This window comes from Abramis brama (assembly GCF_963993115.1).
Source record: "Abramis brama genome assembly, chromosome: 25".
In the NCBI taxonomy this organism is placed as follows: domain Eukaryota; kingdom Metazoa; phylum Chordata; class Actinopteri; order Cypriniformes; family Leuciscidae; genus Abramis; species Abramis brama.
The window spans coordinates 24,236,759-24,257,591 of record NC_139987.1 but is presented as its reverse complement, the minus strand read 5'-3'; the positions used below and the strand labels follow the sequence as shown (position 1 = coordinate 24,257,591).

Genomic DNA, 20,833 nt, shown 5'->3' with positions numbered 1-20,833 from the left:
AAGTAAGATCACCTGGTCCAAAACGCAGCAGCTCGAGTTCTTACCAGAACCAGGAAGTATGACCATATTAGCCCTGTTCTGTCAAAACTGCATTGGCTCCCTATTAAACATTGTATAAATTTTTAAATGTTGCTGATTACTTACAACAAAGCGGTATTTAACCCTCTGATTATCTTCATTTGGGACGACACTAGTTATCTTTGGGGTCCCCAGACAATAACATTTAATTTTGTAACAGAAGAATAGTTTGTTTTGTTTTTTTTACAAATGTAATTTTACACTGTTTATTAATGTTTTTACTCAACATTTGTGCAGTTTTTGGAAAATTTATGATCTATTTTTAATTTCTATAAATAAATATTTAAATAGGCTTTTTACAAAAACAGCATTTTATGTAAAATTCACTTTATAAAAGACCCATATTTCTAACTTTCATTCATGGGGATAACATGGATAATTTTACATGGTTTAGTGTAAACTTTTTGCCCATATTTTGTAAAATGTAGTTTTAAAAGTAAAAAATTATCATTTTAGCTACTAGATGGCTATAGAGCTCCACTATATGCTATTTGACTAACTGAAAGATATCTTTTCACAAGATTTTCCAGTTGGATTCATATCTAAATATTATGAAATCACAATTCTATCACAAAATGGGTTTTTTTTGTACTGAAATTTTGTTTTTTCAAATAATGTTACATTATGATTAGAATCAAAAGTTGAAATTTTAGAGTTTATCATTTATTTCAATCATCTTTTTTTCATATAATTGTACAAATGTGATCTACACTTCAGTTACTAACTGTAACAGAACAGATATGTACAGTTAGATTATATATTGAGTACAAATACATGACATGAACATCAAAATGCAATGAATTGAAAAGCACCACTAATAAGCAAATAAAGCCAGCCACCTCCGTTTCTCATAACAAGCGCGGGTGAAGCTCCGGGTGTAGCTTCGTCCTCTGTCACTGGCCTGCTGCTGGATCTGTAAATCGGGTTGGTCCGGTCCGAGATCCTTTATCCTTTTTTTTTTTTCTTCCAGCGAACGCCTTGTGAAATTTTTTTTTTGTAAATCAATGACAGAATTTGGTTTAACTTCTGCCATTCTCTCTACGAAAATGATCAGCCTAGCAAGGTTTTGACGGAGTCGGAGTGACGGTGTCGCCCGCGCACTCGCAGTAGTGACAGAGCGTTGAGTTGAATGGCAGGTGACGAGAACCAATCAGATTGGATAAAATAACATGTATCCAATTCTGATTCCTGCGTCCGGAGGAGAATCTTTAAGAAACCAATTAGAGACCAGCTTCAGGTCACATGCTGCCCGAAAATTTGAGGACTCAGACACGTTTATATACTGTCTATGGATAGACATCCATTTGTCCGGCGTCCCTCTCACATGAAACCGCATGAAACTTATTGAAAAACATAATAAAGAAAATAGTTAACCGATTAAAGCCAGTTTTGATTAAATGCTGAGGCTCTTACTACTTGCATTGTATGAGTAAACTATTTTATTTTTTATTTTTATATAATTTTTGTATACATGTATATTTCTGGAATTTTGATGGGGGCTATACATGAATATCAGTCACGTGACCTCTTACCTCATCCGCTCTTTTTCCAGTTGACTTCCGCCATCTTGAGTACCTACCGAGTACTGTCTATGGTACTGACAAACCTATTATCTCAAGTCTTGTTAGAAAAAAAAGAAGAAAAAAAAAAAGAAACCTATTCTTGAAACATTATTTGAATTCTTTAAAAAAAATTATTGTATGGAATATAGAATATTATAGAATAGCTCCTGCAGCAGGTGCATTAGCACAACAGGTAGCATAAAGCTACATGACACAATTTAATTGATTAATATTACACTTTTACTTTAAACATACTTTAAAACACCATAGAGTATTCCCAGATAGCACACGTACATCGCGGAGACGTCTTTGAAAGATGGTAGCGTCTGGTAAACATCGCATTCGAACGATTGTTTTTTAATATTAATGAGCCTCTATACGATGTCTATACGATGAATCTTAAATATTTTAAATTGCATGCTGCCACGCGGATCGAGCAGATCAGCAGACGCGGCCGGGTGTGGCTTCGTTTTTTTTTTTTTTTTCAGTACAGACTACAGAATAATAAAATATAAGCATTACACACATGGATTTATTTAAATAATGCTTTCAATGATTTGTTAAGGGCAACTTTATCCTCTTACTGGATACAAATCCGTGTAACTTACGAGTCTACGAGAGTCCGGTCGTAGATATCTTACACCGCAGGCCGATCTTTGAAGGTTTTGATGGAACAACTGGGGAGAAGTTAAATCACGCCAGACACAGACCGCAAAAAGACGTCAAGATGTGGTGTGAAGGAGAAAGCAGATGTTGAAAATGGAGTGTTGATGCCGGTTCGGGAGTGATGCCCTGACAAAACATGTTTATATTGCACTTGATTGTTATCTGATTTGCACGTGATGCACTTTTATTTATTATTATTAACTGTTGGCAAATTGAAATTGTTTGTAGAAGTTGTTTTCTGTAACTTACTTAAAAATGAGTGAACACGGAGCAGTTTTTCCGTGAGCGGGACTGGAAAACCCGGAGTGGATCGGGAGCGGAGTGATTACAGAACTGCTGTAGAGTGGAGTATATTTCCCTATCATATATAGGGAAATATATTTTCTTTTCATAAGGGGACCCGACAGTAAAATGTGATTTTGTAACATCATGATTCTTTAAAACATGTAATATCACTCACTTAATTCATGTTTTTAGTCTAACCATTTTTTTATTATTTGCCTTAATTTCATTATTAGACCTACTAGCAACATTAGGTCAAATTCACTGTAAAGATGTACAATTAGTACAATTCTTAGTTTCATTCATGGTGGTAACATGAAAAATGAGCCATAATCTAGTTACTAGTGGAAGATTGCTGCAATTTCCGGGACAAACTAACACTTAGTAACATGAAATTTTAACAAAACCAACTAGATTTCAAACATAGCCTACAATCAGACATCATTTCAATTTATTTATTTATTTTGTTTAGCTATAGTAAGTGTGAGCTTAGTCATCAAGTGCCATGCCATTTAAATGAATGGAATTTTTTTTTTTTTATGTAAGTAAACGTCAAGAATAATTTGTAACCTTCGTCCAATTTCGATCTTGTCACAGCTCCCTGAAAACTATCCAAAAAAAAGGACAACATCTGCTATTCTTACTTTTGTCAGATATATTAATGACAGAGAAAACAAGCTGTGCACAGTCCATTTTGAGAATGAATGGCGATCGTAGCGGGCAGCGGCGCGACCGGAAGTATCGCTACCCTACTTCCGGTCTCGGTCGCCATTTTGTGAAATAGGCCTATTCCAGAGCCCGTCTACGGAGAGCCTGCCCACTCCCTATTAAGTCCTATTGTACCGAATTTTGGTTGTAGTTCCACCAGAGTTCCACTGGGGGCGATCGTCCATGAGTGCAGAATGAATGGGAGTCTATGGGGCTATACGGCTAAATTTGTCTCTTTCACCCGATTGCCGTTGAGAAATCTCAGATTTGATTGTAGGTTTTGCAAGTTCAACATGGGTTATAGGTCGAAAGTTGAATGAACGAGTACTTAAGTCCTTTTGATTTCTTACAGGTTGAGTTGTTGTTGCCCATAACACGCTAGCATTCTGCTAATGAACGCTGATTGGTCAGTGAAGGACTGATTACGACCAGAGATGCTGCTTGATGGCATCGTGGCATCCGAAGCGGGACCAGAAACAAACAAAACAAAAACTCTTCTAGCATGTGTATTTACCTGTGTCAGCTGTGTTGTCGATGCCTCGAGTGAAAAGAAAGTGCAGAGCGCGAAAGCACCAAAGTGACTGAAGGATTGCCGTAAAGCAGTATCTCTGGTCGTACGATGTGTATGACGTCATTGACACTTTAAAATACTTTTTAAAGCAAATAAGTGACTCTAAAAAATCTAACACCCAGCAATGTGTAATTTCTTTGCATCTCCTTTCGAATACAACATTCAAATTACTACACAAAAAATTATATCCTGAGAAAAGTGGATTTTGATGTGTATAGCGCCATAGACCTCCATTCATTCTGCTCTCGTCCTGTGAGCGCCCTCATATGGAATCAGAGTGGAACTGCAACCAGTTCAAAAGCCGGAAGTGTACTGAGAGTGAAACTTCTCGCCTTATTAGACATTCTCTGCCTATTCTTAATTAAGTTAATGCATAGACAGTATGGCTGCGTTCGAAACCGCATACTTGAATACTATTTAGTATGGGGAAAAGAGTAGGCGAGCGAAAAAGTATGTACGAATCCAAAAGAGTAGGCGAGAATTACCTGGGTGACGTACTAATTATTGCGAGATTCGGACTTAAGTGCGTTCGAATCATAGACAGTATATAAACCGGACACAGCGACCCCATTGGATTCAACGGAGACAAGTGAAGTCATTTAGAAGCGTTCACTTCCTGGGGGTCGAGCGTACTGCGCAGACTCAAACTGAGCTTGACGACGTAGATGTGACGTGAGCAACCCTTCTGTCTTCTAGTAGCTGTGCCAAGAGAAATCTGAATCATTCCCTTCCGAAACTTGCAGAGACAGAGAGTGTGAGTAGGAGGTGTCCATGAGATAGGAGCAGGAGAAACTTTTAGTAGGTATTCTGATTAATTACTTTGTCATTTTGCCTCCATGTCCCCCCGATTGCCCGCGAGCGTCTCTTCCTGTCCATACGGTAATTTCCAGGCGGGAAGGAAGTCGACCGGAAGTTCAAGAACAGGCCGCGTGCCACCATCTTGTAGCAGAACTACACCTGCAGTTAGCATCCCATTGACTCCCATTCATTTTGGCGTCACTTTGACAGCGAATAACTTTACATCTGAGGCGTTTGAAGACTCCATTTGTCCATTATTTATTTCTAAAGAAACACGACAATGTATAAAATGCTCCATTACCTTGTAGCTTATGTTATGGCCCCGTAGAAGCAGTTTTTGTAAAAGTAGGCTAACGATTGCGTCATAACCACACGACTCTCTGTCGCACAGTAGAGAGATTACCGTATGGACGGGAGGAGAAGCTTGTGGGCAATCGGGGGGACGTGGAGGCAAAATGACAATATAATTAATCAGAATACCTAGCAAAAGTTGCTCCTGCTCCAAGCTCATGTACACCTCCTACTCACACTCTCCGTCTCTGCAAGATTCGGAAGGGAATGATTCAGATTTCTCTTGGCACAGCTACTAGAAGACAGACGGGTTGCTCACGTGGTCCGTGTAACGCTTTGCTCGGTTTGAGTCTGCGCGTCAGGAAAGGAAGTGCTAAGAAATCGCTAAAAATGGGCTTCACTTGTTTCAATTGAGATCCAATGAGATGGCTCTGTCCACTTCTTATACTGTCTATGGTAATTTCCTACCGTGCGACAGAGAGTCGCGTGGTTATGACGCAATCGTTAGCCTATTTTTACAAAAACTGCTTCTACGGGGCCATAACGTAAGCTACAAGGTAATGGAGCCTTTAATACATTGTCGTGTTTCTTTAGAAATAAATAATGGACAAATGGAGTCTTTAAACGCCTCAGATGTAAAGTTATTCACTGTCAAAGTGACGGCAAAATGAATGGGAGTCAATGGGATGCTAACAGCAGGTGGGGGTCCGCTAGCCAATGGCGGCGCCCGGGGGTGGTACAGAAATCGAGCGCTCAATTACCCCCCTGGTTCGAATATGCCTACTTTCCTACTATATAGTAGGTGAAAACAGTGCGTGAAGGAAGCAGTACGTTCGAAACATCAGTATTCACAAAAGAGTAGGCGAGAAGTTCCCGGATGGCTTACTGCTTCTGGACAGATTTTCGAGTGCTCAACCGATGGATACTCTTCTATCCCAGGAGGCCACGCGAGAGGATGCGTCATAATCAAACATCGCAGAGATCGGCGACGCGGGTGCTTTCAAATGTGAGTAAACACGGTTCCTTGTGTTAAAATTGCATGTGTTGAACTACTGTAGAGTAAACTGTTGAATTGTTGAAGGTGTAAAGACGTTACACAGTATAGTATAGTTGTGATTTTGCTGTAAAAACACGTTTTATTATGTATAACGTTAGCTAACAGGGGAGCTCCAGTAAGGACACGTAAGTTAGTTCTAAAGTGGATTTACATAAACCATATACATCTTTAAGACGCTTATTTTAATGTCTATTTACATCTGACAGGAAAATCTTCAGTAAGTATTGCAGAAGAGCACATCACAACATGAAATAGACATCTGAGTGATGAATGTGTGCTATTATGTAGAACAAATCTATAAAGTAACTAAAAATAAATTATGTATTTTATTTGTCCATTACTGTTGATAAATTGAGGAACATTTATGTTGGATAAAAAGTTAAAACAACCTCAACATATAAATGTAGTGTTGAGCTGATAAATCTCAGAGATAATGTGAATCTCGTCTGGATGTTACAGGGACAGATGAACGTGTGTGTTTATCCGGTGGAGAGTGGCTCATGAAGACTTTGAGTGGTACTACAGAAATGAATAACAACAACTATATTTAAATATTAAGTTGTAGTTTATTTTAATTATTGTAATTTCAAACAGAGCTATTACAGCACTTTTCTGATTCTTGATTTCTGTGAATTTCCTGCACAGCTTTTGTGGTGGAGCAGGACCTGCAAGGAAAGATGATACATTTGTGAAAAAAAGCGTTTTTGTCTTCTAAATAATACTGAAATCAAATGACATTGTGCGGTTGAAATGACTGCTTTTGTGTTATGTTTGTGCATTTTTGTAGGATCTGAAATGTCAGCAGGCTGGTGTGAGCACTGAGGATGAGGAGCCCAGAGCTGAATCCTGGAGATGGTGCCATGGATGAGACCCTCCATCACTCCACCTGCCCTTCACTCCACCTGCCCTTACGAGACCCTCCATCACTCCACCTGCCCTTACGAGACCCTCCATCACTCCACCTGCCCTTATTGCCTCAGATTGTGAAGCACAACACAACACGCAACAACCTCCGGCACGAAGGCATGGCTCACCTCTGGCGGTCAGCTGATTCATCAGGATAAAGCCGCAAAATGGGAACCGCTGTGTTGTGATGGCAGAAGGATATGGGGTTCAGCGCCTGTAGTCTGCATACATGATTGTAGTTTGAATAAAGCTTTGTTTCATGTGTTGACTTGTATATGCATTTGTTTATTGTCATTCATTTCATTCATTCTTTCATTCATTCTTTGATTTCATTCATCATTGTCATTTCATTCATTCTTTTACTAATTTATTAATATTTCTCATTGTTGTCTGTAAATAAAATCAAATTATTTAATTAATGATTTATTTAATTGTTTGAATGAAAATGTAGATATGTTCACTATATACACATCTAGAGTGTATTCAATCATGCATAGCTATGTCATATGACATACATTACATTTTGTTTGTTTTATTGAATATATCATTTTAAGTAAAAAGTAATATAATTAAGTGTTGGTCAGCATTTATTGTTGTTATTATTGTATGTTTTGGGGTGGGATAGCAATGCAATTCATTCTGGGGTAATATTAATTTTTAATAATAATGATACTTAAATTTTTTGAGTATAAAATCAAGTTTTCTCCAAAGGCGAATCTTCGCACAGCTGCCCTTTGTGCAGACATTACAAACGCTGAGGAAAACCGTTCTAGGTAGGGCTGTCGAGTTACTGGTGTTATGAGATATGTATATATATATATATATATATATATATATATATAATGATTTTGCATACATAATGAGATTTTTTTACACAGGAAAAAAGAACCTACAAGGTTGAATATCTTAATATATATTTTCTTAAATAATTCATTATAATACATTTAAAAAATGCATTTTTTTTGTTATTTATAGGCCTGAGGGATGAAACGAGAGTTAAATTCAACAAGAAAAAGAGGAAAACATAAAGCAGTAAGCCACTTTTGCTTGTGGATGAAAATGTTTGGATATTAAATAAAATAAAAATAACAACATATTCAAGAGATGACAATTTTGGGATTTCGTAATAAAAATAAATAATATCGTTAAGGATAAAACGTTGGGTCACATTAGTAGGGTTAAATATAAGAACTTAAATCAACCCTAAATGTATTCACAAATTAAATGGGCAGCAGTTTCTTCAAAAAGACCACAAAATGAGCAAGTTTAATCAATAGAAGATATTTACAGATAGATGAATTAAACGTGTCGTTCAAATCTTTTAAGTTGTTGAGCGTGTGATAACCTATTTTTTACAGTCTATGGTGATAACGCGTCGTAGGTCATGATAACGTCAACATGGCAGATGTCCGGTTCGCATACTCAACGAGATCTGGCTATAAAGTACCTACTCTTTTAGCGCGTTTGTTAAGTAATGCCGCGTTCCAGGCAACCTGTAACCCGTGTTTTTCCAACCTTATACCCGTGAAAGTGCACTGGAACGGCAGTCTAACCCGTGACTTCCCACCCGTGAACTCGTACTAGATCGATGTACTCCCAGTTACGAGTTGCCTGGAACGCGGGCTATGTACTCACTGAAATTAAGTACCTAAGTTACTCATTGAGTATGCGGTTTCCAACGCAGCCTATGAGTTAATGTGGTAATTATGTCTGCACCATAGACGGTCTGCACCCAGTCGGAACTGTTTATGAGTGCACCAACATGTGCATCACTCAAAATAGACCCCCCTGTGTAACTTAACGTTACATGAGATACGAGATTCCGAGAGGTGTCACCTGTGGTGGCCCGAAAACCTGAACTGAATTCTGGACTTTATTTTTTATTTTTTTAGACGTTTCTGAACAACCCCATTGTCGTTTACATTTGTTATTTAAAATGCGTGATACGTTGCTACTACATAATTAGAAATCGGATGCAGTAATCACAAATGGCTGTGATTGGTCAATCCTCACCAGCGCTGAAAAAAGTAACAGAAACCACATGATAACACCACATCCTTTCGCTGCGGTTATGACACTTTTCACCTGAAAATGTATAAGAGAAACGTACTTTCTTTATAGCAGTTTCATTTAAAAGTAGTAAGTGAAGGGTCAAAACACAATACTTATTGTTTATGTCCACCGAGACCAATTAAAGACACATTTCGGGCCACTAATGCGCGCAAATAAAGATTTTCTGTGACTCACACGTGACATCGTTTCCCTCAATCTTGTGAAAATGCAGAGGGTTGGATTACATCTGATCTGTGGTGGTTAAAATTGGCAGAAGCGGGATCCAAAGTGTTTACTCTAGTCTAGACTATGATCCCATTAAAACGCAGGAAAGTATCTCTAACTGTTAGCCAACAGAATGACATCTGTAAATTTCCCCATGTTTCTATATTCATCTTGGAGAGAAAGATGGGAACATCTAGAAGAGCATTTCTTACACGTCTAGGACGGAGCAAAGGATTTCTTATTAAAGAAACGTACAGGTATGTTTACACTACGAACCGTCGTCAATTTATCATGGTATTGCCATAGTTCTTTTTTGTTCCATAAAACACAGGTTATTAATCTATTATACAGATAAAATTGGATTTAAATAATACATACTGTTGTGCATTACTATAGTGAGTACAAATATATAAATAATGTAACTTAATTTAACTAATTTTATATATATAATATACATTTTTCAGTGTATAAATTGGGTGTTTATAAATGATAGATGGCTTTTAAGTTTTAGGATGGGTCCTTCACACGAGAGTCCGTGCCATGGCATCTTAAAGATTAAAACCCCTGCCATGAAAGATAACTTTTGGACTAGCCCAGTTTGTTTTCTTCTACAGTTCCTCCATCACACATATTGTGTCAGAAAACAACAGTGCAGATGAACTGCAGGCCTGGCTGGACAACCAAACAGGACCAGACATTTCCAGTTCTGTCCATTTCTTAGATATTAAGTGGTTTACGGAGAGCATGGAGGCAGGACATCCCGTTACTGTTCAGGACAGACACACATTACAGGTACAAGGGCATATCTCACTTGCAGGATCTGCTTTTATGGACACATTACTTTAAAAAGAGCAAATGAACTAAGTATGTAAATGTAAATATGTTGCAGGTTAACCCAAAACCCAACATAGACCCAACTGCAGTGCTGATGAAAAGTTATGCCTGTCAAAGACGAACACCTTTGAAACACCACAATTCATTTCTAACAGTGAGTTATTTGATGTCTCAAATGCTTTCTGTTTATTCACTGCCATTGAGCTAAAGATGAGCAGTTATTTGACACTCTGTCCTGTAGGATGCTCTTGAAATCTTGTCTCAAAATGCCGAATATAATGACAATGAAGGACGAAGCGTCGCTTTTAGACGGGCAGCTTCAGTCCTAAAGGCACTTCCCTATCGAGTGAAGAACATGGAGGATCTGAGGTCTTTGCCCTGCCTGGGTGACCATTCACAGAGGGTTATTAAGGTGACAATTATACTTTATTGTAGCCTGAAGGGAAAGTTCACCCAAAAATTAAAATTTTGTCATTATTTACTCGCCCTCAAGTTGTTCCAAACCTGTATAAAATTATTTGTTCTGCTGAAGAAGAGCCATTGCCTTTGTCGCTTTGGATAAAAGTGTCTGCTAAATGCATAAATGTAAACTTCTCTCAAAAATCCATATTGTCTAGATATATCTGTTATGAAGCTTATTTCACCATTTAGGAGATTTTAGAAGATGGATCATCAAGAGAAGTGGAGTCAACAAGACAATCAGATCAATTTCAGGCCATGAAGGTAATGATTGGTATATGTTCAAAAATAGCATTCTTTCATACTACTCAAACTATTCTGAATATTGGCATCTGCCATTATAAATGAAATGCCTGATTTCGTACCTTTCGTTTGTGAATTATGAAGTCGCAACCTTTTCTGCAGGCACTAACTGGTATTTTTGGGGTGGGTGTGCGGACGGCAGATCGCTGGTTTAGAGAGGGATTGCGATCTCCTGATGATTTGTTTCGCACAGGACAACAGTTGAACCGTGCACAGCAAGCGGGTACTGCATTTCAATGTGCTACATTTTTGTAATTATATTCATAAATATAGAAATATTTTTATCAAACAACCTATATAGTGTGTATATATATATATATATATAGAGAGAGAGAGTATATATAGTGTGTGTGTTTGTCTCAAACAACATTTGATTGATCATATATACACTCACTGGCCACTTTATTAGGTACACCTTCCTAGTGCCATCAGAGTTTCCTTAATTTTTCACAGCAAAGATTTAAAGGAGCTGTATGTAAGAAATGTATTTCAATAATCATAAAATGGCCCTGATATGTCACTAGACATTAAGAAATCATGTTCATTTCAAATACTTATATAACTGACAACAGTAGTCCGGCCATGATATTGTCATTTAAAAAGTGAAGTTGCAGCCCTCAACTGATGTTGTCATGTTGTGTTTTGGCCTGAAGCGCCACCCTCCACCTATCTACCAATCATGAAGTCAGTAGTGTTTCGGCATCCGGGTTGCCAGCTCAGCTCTAGTTACCACAGCTGCAGCTACAAACGTTCCTGCTGGATCCTGCAGCCTATCTGGCAACCTCGAGTCAGGGGGGAGGGGGAGGGGATACACCGCTCTACAGTAATTTGAAAGTGATTGCAGTACCAGTTTTGGCCACAATCTTGCATTTAACAAGGTGCTGGAAACTTTCCTCAGAGATTTTGGTCCATATTGACATGAGAGCATCACACAGTTGCTGCAGATCCATGATGGGAATCTCCCGTTCCAGCACATCCCAAAGCTGCTCTATTGGATTGAGATCTGGTGACTGGACTATGAACTCATTGTCATGTTCAAGAAACCAGTCTGAGATGATTTGAGCTTTGTGACATGGAGTGTTCTCCTGCTGGAAGTTGATACACTGTGGTCATAAAGGGATGGACATGGTCAGCAACAACACTCAGGTCGGCTGTGGTGTTTAATGATGTTCAATTGGTACTAAGAGGCCCAAAGTGTGCCAAGTAAATATCCATTACACCATTACAGCACCAGTGGCCTGAACCGCTGATACAAAGCAGGACGATCCATGCTTTCATGTTGTTTAAACTCTGACCCGAACATCTGAACGACCCAGCAGAAATCCAGACTCATCAGACCAGGCAACATTTTTCCAATTTTCGATTGTCCAGTTTTGGTGAGTCTGTGTGAATTTTAGCCTCAGTCTCCAGTTCTCAGCTGACAGGAGTGACACCGGTGTGTGTCTTCTGCTGCTGGAGCTCTTCTGCTTCAACGTTTGATGTGTTGTGTGTTCAGAGATGCTCTTCTGCTTCAACGTTTGACGTGTTGTGTGTTCAGAGATGCTCTTCTGCTTCAAGGTTTGACATGTTGTGTGTTCAGAGATGCTCTTCTGCACCTCGATTGTAACGAGAGCTTATTTGAGCTACTGGTGTCTTTCTATCAGCTGAACCAGTCTGGCCGTTCTCCTCTGACCTCTGGCATCAACAAGGCATTTTCTGATCATCAACATCATCAACAGAACTGCCGCTCACTGGATATTTTCTGTTTTTTGGACCAAACCCTAGAGATGGTTGTGGGTGAAAATCCCAGTAGATCAGCAGTTTCTGAAATACTCAGACCAGCCCGTCTGACACCAACAACCATGTCACGTTCAAAGTCTCTTAAATCGCCTTTCTTCCCCATTCTGATGCTCAGCTTGAACTTCTGCAGAACGTCTTGACCATGTGATTGGCTGATTAGATTAGATGATTTGTGTTAATAAGCAGTTGAACAGGTGTACCTAATAAAGTGTCCGGTGAGTGTACTGTATATATATATGTATTTGTGTGTGTGTGTATATATATATATATATATGTGTGTATATATATATATATATATATATATATATATATATACCTATATTTATGTGTGTATATACCTAATAAATGTACTTATATTTATATTTAAGTGTGTGTCCATGTAAAGTATTTTTTTTATTTATTAATAAATATAAAAATATTTAAACAATTTGCATCTATAAGTCTACAAATAAATTAGAAGAAGATTTGGCACCGGGTTAATGAATTATGATGTGGTTCTTCAAAAAAACTGAAATGGACGATCTAGAATTTGAAATGACCTCTGACCTCATCACTTTCAGGAGTCCAGTATTACGCCGACCTCCAGAAACCCGTCACTAAGGCGGAGGCTGATGTCATCAGTGATATCGTAGAGAAAGCTGTGCGCGCTGTGCTGCCCGGAGCGGAGATCAGGCTCATGGGAGGGTTCAGGAGGTCAGATACTGTATCTTCAAACCATTTTTGAGCATTTACCTGAGTATACTGTATGTATTCAGGTAAAGTTTGATGTACTATATAAATAGAGCTGTGCGATTAATATATTTGACATTTTGCGACAATGTAAACAATCAAGCAGTTGAGATTCGCTATATATATTTCAGGGGGAAAGAAGTCGGTCATGATGTGGACTTTCTCATAACGCATCCAGAAGAAGGAAAAGAGGAAGGACTGATGCCTAAAATCACAAACTGGCTGGAGGAGCAGGTACTTGTGAAGTTCTTTGAATAGTCGGATGATCAAATCCATTCCTTGTGTCTGTTTGGTGTTGTAAATCATGTAATATCTTTACAGAGTAACATGTATTTTTCATCAGGGTTTACTGCTGTATCAGAAGACGACCAGAAACTCTTATCTGGAAAAGATGGACGGTCCAGCTAGAGCTCCTAATAACATGGATCGCTTTGAGAGATGCTTTTCCATATTTAAGCTTCAGACAGGAAGTGGAAGTGAAAGAGCCAGTGTGTCCGGCTGGAGAGCTGTACGGGTAGATCTGGTGGTTAGTCCCTACAGCCAGTTTGCCTTCGCTACTCTCGGATGGACCGGGTCTAAGGTGTGTTGCTTCCTCACTTCCAAAGGATTAAATCGTTTTGAGAATTTCACTATTATTTATTTCTATTATGTTTTATTTGTTTTCAGCTAGTTTTATTGGTTGAGTAGTTTGAAAACAAACACTTTTAGTAGTACTTTTAAACACTTACTAAATACTGTAATTATAAATACATTTAGTAATTTTCATAGTCAGATCATTGATTATTGTTTGAAATCAATCAAAATTGATCAAACACACACAAAAAAAAAAAATGTATATGTGTGTGTTTGTGTATATATATATATATATATATATATATATATATATATATAGTTTTGTACATTTTATTTTACTTTATTTCTGTTAACGTTCATTTTACTTAGTAACAAAATGTATCATCAGGCTGATTAATGTGAATGTTTGACGGAGTCGTCACACTCGCAGTGTTTTGAGGTCAGTGATGTTCACTCATGATGGGCTGTTTGTTCTGCAGCTGTTTGAGAGGGAGTTGAGACGCTGGGCTGGGCAAGAGAAGCACATGTCTTTGAGCAGTCACGCACTGTACGACAGCAAACAGGTGAGCCACTAAAAGTACATCAATAGTTATAGTATGTTAAAGTGCCCCTATTATGCTTTTTAGGATATTACCTATTATGTAGTGTGTGATATAGCTAGTAGTAAATGTAAAATAGGGTTATTGTCTCCTAAAAGAACCAATTCTGAACTGCCTACGTAGGTTTGTAACAGATTTGCATAATGCCAGCCTATGGTCTCAACTGGCTGCTCGCGAAAAAACGTCTGCGTTGACCCTCAAACACTGTAGTTGTAGCTGAGACTGGAAGAGTTTGGTTTGTGTTGTCGTCATGTAGAGGAGACGCTGTTTTCTGCGCTGCGAAATCAGGAGCTGAATACAGATATGGTAATGGGCATTTTGCTTCCGAGACATACTGTAAGCTTTCGACCAATCAAAACAAACTGAACCATCTGACCAATCAGAGCAGAGTAGACCAATCACAAGAGACTGAGTCATCTGACCAATCAGAGCAGAGTAGACCAGTCACAACAGACTGGGCCATAGCAATCACACAGAACACCCTAGCAACGCGTAGCAACACCATAGCAACCACCCAGAACATCCTAGCAACCGCCTAGAAACACCCTAGCAACCACCCAGAATACCATAGCAACCGCCTAGCAACACCATAGCAATCACCCGGAACACCCTTGCAAACGCCTTAGCAACCACCCATAATACCCTAGCAACCGCCTAGCAACACCATAGCAACCACCCAGAATACTTTAGCAACCGCCCTGAACACCCTAGCAACCACCCAAAATACCCTAGCAACACCATAGCAACCACCCAGAACACCCTAGCAACACCCAAAATGCCCTAGCAACACCAATCAGAGCAGAGCAGGCTCTCAGAAAGGCGGGGTTTAGAGAGACCGAATCCTTTATCGAACCGTGTGAGAAATGAGCTGATACTGCAATGTATATTATGAGAAAATTCAAGTGTTTCTTTTCTTACCTTGGATGCATGTAAACTTACTGCGGGAGACTCAAAAACAAAATTAGGAGTCTTTAAAAGAGCAAATAGGGGCACTTTAACATATTCTGTGTAATTTGACTTAAAATACTTTTTTGGCCTATATATTGTACAATATATAGGTTTTATAAGTCAACATTAAATGTTTAACTGTAAAAACGCTCAACACCTTGCTAAAAAAGGCTACATTTACATCTTTCTCTGTAAAATTGTACAGAATCAATACCTCAGAGCAAAGACGGAAGAGGAGATTTTTGCCTACCTGGGTCTGGAGTTTATTCCTCCGTCCGAGCGCAACGCCTGAATCCAGTCTATCTCCAGTTATCCCTACTAATGTGCCAGTGCTTCATCACAGAGCCGGATATACTTTTGATTTTACCTGCCAGTGTTTTGCAAGCATTAGAAATCTGCCAATAATTTGATCAGTTTTCTCCGTGTTTTGCACTATAGTTTAAGGTTTTAACGTGGTTCTCCATAAATAAGGTACAGTAATGAGAAATAATAATTCTCTTTTATCAGATACTTGAATGTTTATAAGATGTTGTTCTTATTTTAAACTTTTTAATTAAATATTTTAACTGAAAATGTGTCACTATACATTATTTCCATGTTAGTGCTGCATTAATTTGACGTTGTCTTTGGATAAATGACCATTGGTGGGTTTAATGTAACATCTTCACTGGCACATTGGTTTTGACTTGATTTTATCGTCTTTATCGCTGGTGTGATTGTCTACAATTTTGATAAAGTTGCATATACTAAACCTATAAATGTTCTACTGACATTTACAGTTGCATATACTAAACCTATAAATGTTCTACTGACATTTACGGAGATGCATGGAGGCTCTCAGCTTTATCAGTGAGAATATTTGATGCATGTACACATCATATATGCAGATGTGTTTGTGGTTAGATGATGCCTGACATTATTCTAACCTCCTTTTTGTGCACCTGGTTCATTGTGACCCGCATTTCCCAACCGCCAAACTTCTTTACATGCACATTATATATTGTAAAACATGTTCTCGAATACTGGGGGAAAACAGACTACATAACTAAAAAATTAAACACATTAAATTCAGCAGCCATTTTGTTTTTCTGGCATTGCAACCTATTTAAAATAAGGATATTTATAAAAAATAAACATGCTAACATTTGTTTTTGTGACAAAATTTACGTGAAATGATGTCGACTTTAAAACTCACCAGATCCTTTGTGAATCTTGCTGAACCGTAGAGGACCTTCATGAAGGCTGAGTTCAATAGTGCCTAAGTTTTGAAATGTTTTCATAATTATCTGTTGACAAACGGTAAAAACAGCTGATAAACCATATAAAACAGGTCTATTTTTTTCAATTAACCTCTTCCTTCTGTCAATGCTTAGTAGATAGTGTATATATTTCAGTTTTCAGTAAGATTTTTTAATAATTCAGCAATCAAAATAAAGATTTCTGAAGGATCATGTGACTCTGAAGACTGGAGTAATGATGCTGAAAATTCAGCTTTAAATCACAGGAATAAATTACATTTTAAAATATATTCTAATATAAAACAGTTATTTTAAATTGTAATAATATTTCACAATATTACTCTTTTTACTGTATTTTTGATCGAATAAATGAAGCCTTGGTGAGGATAAGAGACTTCTTTCAAAAACATGAAAAAATCTTTCTGGCCCCAATAGTATTTTAATACACACTGATCATCCGATTCATTTCAAGAGGAAATGTTGGCGTTTCACCAGCTAGCGTCAGGTGAAATGAGATGTGTTTAGTCTCGTGTCTCCTCCGGTATATAAACAGATGTCTCTGTCTCTGCAGGGGATCTTTCAAGTAGAAATTCACCTTTCTTTCAGTGTTAATGGCAGCAGCATTTATTCAGGCTTTACAAAATAATCAAATGTGCATGAGAGAATTAATCCATGATTTTACAATACATTTGCCTTGTGTGCATTATGGAGACATAGAGTAAATAAGAAAAAAGCTGCTGTGCTTACAGTATATTCAAATTAATAGTCTGCTTATTTGAAAACACAAAATAGCCACAAGTCAAACCAAATATGTTTATAATAATAATTTGAATGCAACTGATGTGGAAACTGTTTTCTCTGAGATAAATTATTAATGTTGACATATCTGACCTGTATTTTTCTCTTTCCCAATGCAATTTCTCACTCAAATATTTAACTTTTTCTTAAAGGGACGGTTCACGCAAAAATGAAAATTCTGTCATTATTTTCTCACATGTTGTTCCAAACCTGTGTGAGTTTCTTTCTTCTGTTGAACACAAAAGAAGATATTTTGAAGAATAACCAAACAGTTAATTGACTTCCATACTATTTTTCCTTTTTACTATGGAAGTCAATGGCTACCGTCAACTAGTTATCGACATTCTTCAAAATATCATCTTTTGTGTTCAACAGAAGAAAGAAACTCACACATGTTTGGAACAACTTGAGTAAATGATGACAGAATTTTCATTTTTTGGTGAACTATCAGTTTAATATGATGCATTTTTAGACAAGATAGTATGGTAATGCTCCAGTACAGTTTATAAAAACCCCTTTATGAAAATGATGATCAGTCAGTTGTTTTACTATTTGGGCGAGAAAGCTCCTTGTTCCTTGAAAACTCATGTTTTGAGTTTCATCTCATATTCTTTGCGTAGTCTTTTTCTAAGACATTTTGTTTTGATGTCCCATCATGTCACAAAAGCGTGTATAATACACTAATGGACAGTGTGAAACACTATATTGTTTTATCTCTGATGGCTGTTGGTTTGCATTGCTCTTTAAGTGGCGTGTCTTCAGGTTTGACAGGACATAAACCGGCGTGTCTCATTTTATCTACCTTTAAGTTGTATTTTATGGCGGTTTGAAACCGGCAGACACCTTCTGCTAACAACATAATTGACCTCTAAATGTCATTTTAACTTCAAAGGGCACGTCTAGGTTCACACCTCACATCAGCCTTTACATTACACTCTTAACAGGAAAAGGAAAGGCCCAAATGTAGCGTTCCCTCCTCCCTTGTCTTTCTCGGCGAGGACGCTCCTTTCAGTCAAGTGTCCATGATGTGAAAGCATTCACAAACATGGTGATCTGGCCCCGGCTCTTCAGTGATGTGTGTCGTAAGAGACGGGGTGGGTGGGTTTCGGCAGTTATGCTCAATAGGGCTTAATGCCTCCTTCACACTTCCCCTCCCCGGTTCCAGGTGTGAAACAAAAGTGCTCTGAATGGGCCGCCGGAGCGTCCGGGACACCTCTGGTCTCCGTGAGGAGCAGATCCCTGGAGGAGACGGGGCTCTGGCCCTCTCTCCTGATCACAGACCTGCTTTTCCAACCGGGCCGGTTCCTCGGGGTCGATTCCTCTGATTGGAGTCAATGAGGGATTACTGGATGTGTTGCAATCAGGGTTGATGGGATTAACCGGATTAGTGACTTTCACGGACATTCCCTGCATAACAAACGAGACCAGAACACACTATCATGAGGCTGTGTTAAAGTCGTTAAATGTTGTACAATCACAGTTTGAAGTTCTAATGTGATAATTGATACGTAACATACAATATCACAGAAATGTAAAAAAAAATAATTAAATAAACCCAGCTGATATCGGCACTAAAAGAAGAGCAGTTAACACATATTCTCAGCATAAGGGAGAGAGAACAAATTTGCTATGTATTAAGATTTGAGTAAAATTCATTATATAATATATATAATGGGCAGGCAATTTGGGTATTAACACATTTTAATATTTGCTTTTATTATACACACACACACACACATATATATATATATATATATACTGTTGCCTATATATATATATATGTATAAGTATGTATGTAATATATATATATTATTAATGTATATGTATATTAATTGTATCTAACATTAAAGTTTGTATAATAGACACATAAACATAAAAGACACACACACACACACATATATATAAATATAATAATATATACAAATATTGCATACACAAACTTTTATGTTAGATGCAATTAATCCATTTGTCAGCACTAATATATGTATATATATATATATATATAAATCAGGTATTTTTAGGTTATGTGTGTGTCATGCATTTATTTATTTATTTTTACAATGTCTGATTTATTTAAACTGTATTTATTTCTTTAAATTATTGGTATCAGTCTAATGTTGGATACTGTCAGCGTTTATTTATATATATATATATATATATATATATATATATATATATATATATATATATATATATATATATATAGATGGCTAAAACTACCACCATACAAAAATTGTTAACTGAAATGAAAATTAAAAACTTAAACTTATTATTTTGCCCTCTTTCTCATTTCTCACAACTTGATGTACTAAAATAACTAAAACTGAAATGAAAAGTTATTTAAAAATATATATATATTTAGACATTAAAAAGCTAATAAAAATGACAAAACTACTCAAACTTTAAAATTGAAATGAAAACAGTTTGTTTTCATTTGTTTTCAACTCAAAATGAAAACAGAAAATATAAAAATAAAAAGTAATTCAAACAAATAAAAACAATATCGATCTCAATAATACTAAAATAACTCTGATGTATTTTATTTTATATTGATATGTATATAACATTAAAATGAAAGGACTGTATATATACAGGACTGTTTACATAAATGTATTTATTTTATTGAAACCTTTAAATATAAATGTTATTGTTTTGATTTCAATATCAGCATGTTGAAGGGAATAATGTTTCTATAATGATATCTAAATGTGCACAAATCTGTCAATGGATGCTCAGCATAAGGGTAAAAACCTGTCTAAATGTCGGTGTCCTGATGATTGTGTAGTGGTGTGACGCTCGTGGTGCCGGTGTTGATTTTGCACAGCTGGTTGTTTGGCCCTCGGGCCCTGCAGCGCTGGAGAGGGACAATACCTGAGCAATAACAGAGCAGCAAACAGCCCTATTAGAGATGAAAGAGCCTCAATGAGGACAATCAAAGGCCCTCACTGCCGGGGGCCATTACTCTGAGAGACTGCCGTCTGTAGACCCACACTTAACTGAAGACTCATCAGCACAAATAAATATGAGGACAGAACAGTGTTATGGGTGTTATCCAGCAATAAAAAATGCTGTCAGTATCCAACATGAGCCTATGATACCAGTGAGTACAAGAAATTTAAATAAAAGTAAAAAAAACTGCTTTAAAACTAAAGAATTATTTGTCAAAGAAACGTTTTAATAAGAGAGGAGAGACTGCTGAAATCATTCAGATAACTTTCTATATAAATAAATGCGAAAACAGCCACGCTGACACAAAACATAAAGAATACCAGATTTAGTAAATAAATAAATGACACATGACCTAAAAAAAAACCTGATTTAGAACTTAAATGACACATAACCTAAAGAATACCACATAGAAAAAAAATGACACATAA

The 20,833-nt window shown here is 37.3% G+C and overlaps 1 protein-coding gene across 1 annotated transcript; it reads left to right on the top strand.

Annotated features, from left to right (window-relative positions):
- Positions 1-8,724: 8,724 nt before the first annotated feature.
- Positions 8,725-16,223, top strand: polm (polymerase (DNA directed), mu). The gene is made up of 11 exons (XM_084105184.1): positions 8,725-9,453; positions 9,811-9,988; positions 10,086-10,184; positions 10,272-10,442; positions 10,682-10,753; positions 10,895-11,015; positions 13,132-13,264; positions 13,432-13,534; positions 13,644-13,880; positions 14,353-14,436; positions 15,626-16,223. The coding sequence occupies exons 1-11, from the start codon at positions 9,281-9,283 to the stop codon at positions 15,710-15,712; spliced, it is 1,458 nt and encodes a 485-aa protein (XP_083961310.1). The 5' UTR covers positions 8,725-9,280; the 3' UTR covers positions 15,713-16,223.
- Positions 16,224-20,833: the final 4,610 nt, after the last annotated feature.

Bases quoted from the DNA above. Each gene is read 5' to 3' on its own strand.
- polm (XM_084105184.1), top strand. From the start codon at position 9,281: ATGATCCCATTAAAACGCAGGAAAGTATCTCTAACTGTTAGCCAACAG. The intron at 13,265-13,431 runs GTCAGATACTGT...TATATATTTCAG, and splicing joins CTCATGGGAGGGTTCAGGAG to GGGGAAAGAAGTCGGTCATG. The intron at 13,535-13,643 runs GTACTTGTGAAG...ATTTTTCATCAG, and splicing joins CAAACTGGCTGGAGGAGCAG to GGTTTACTGCTGTATCAGAA.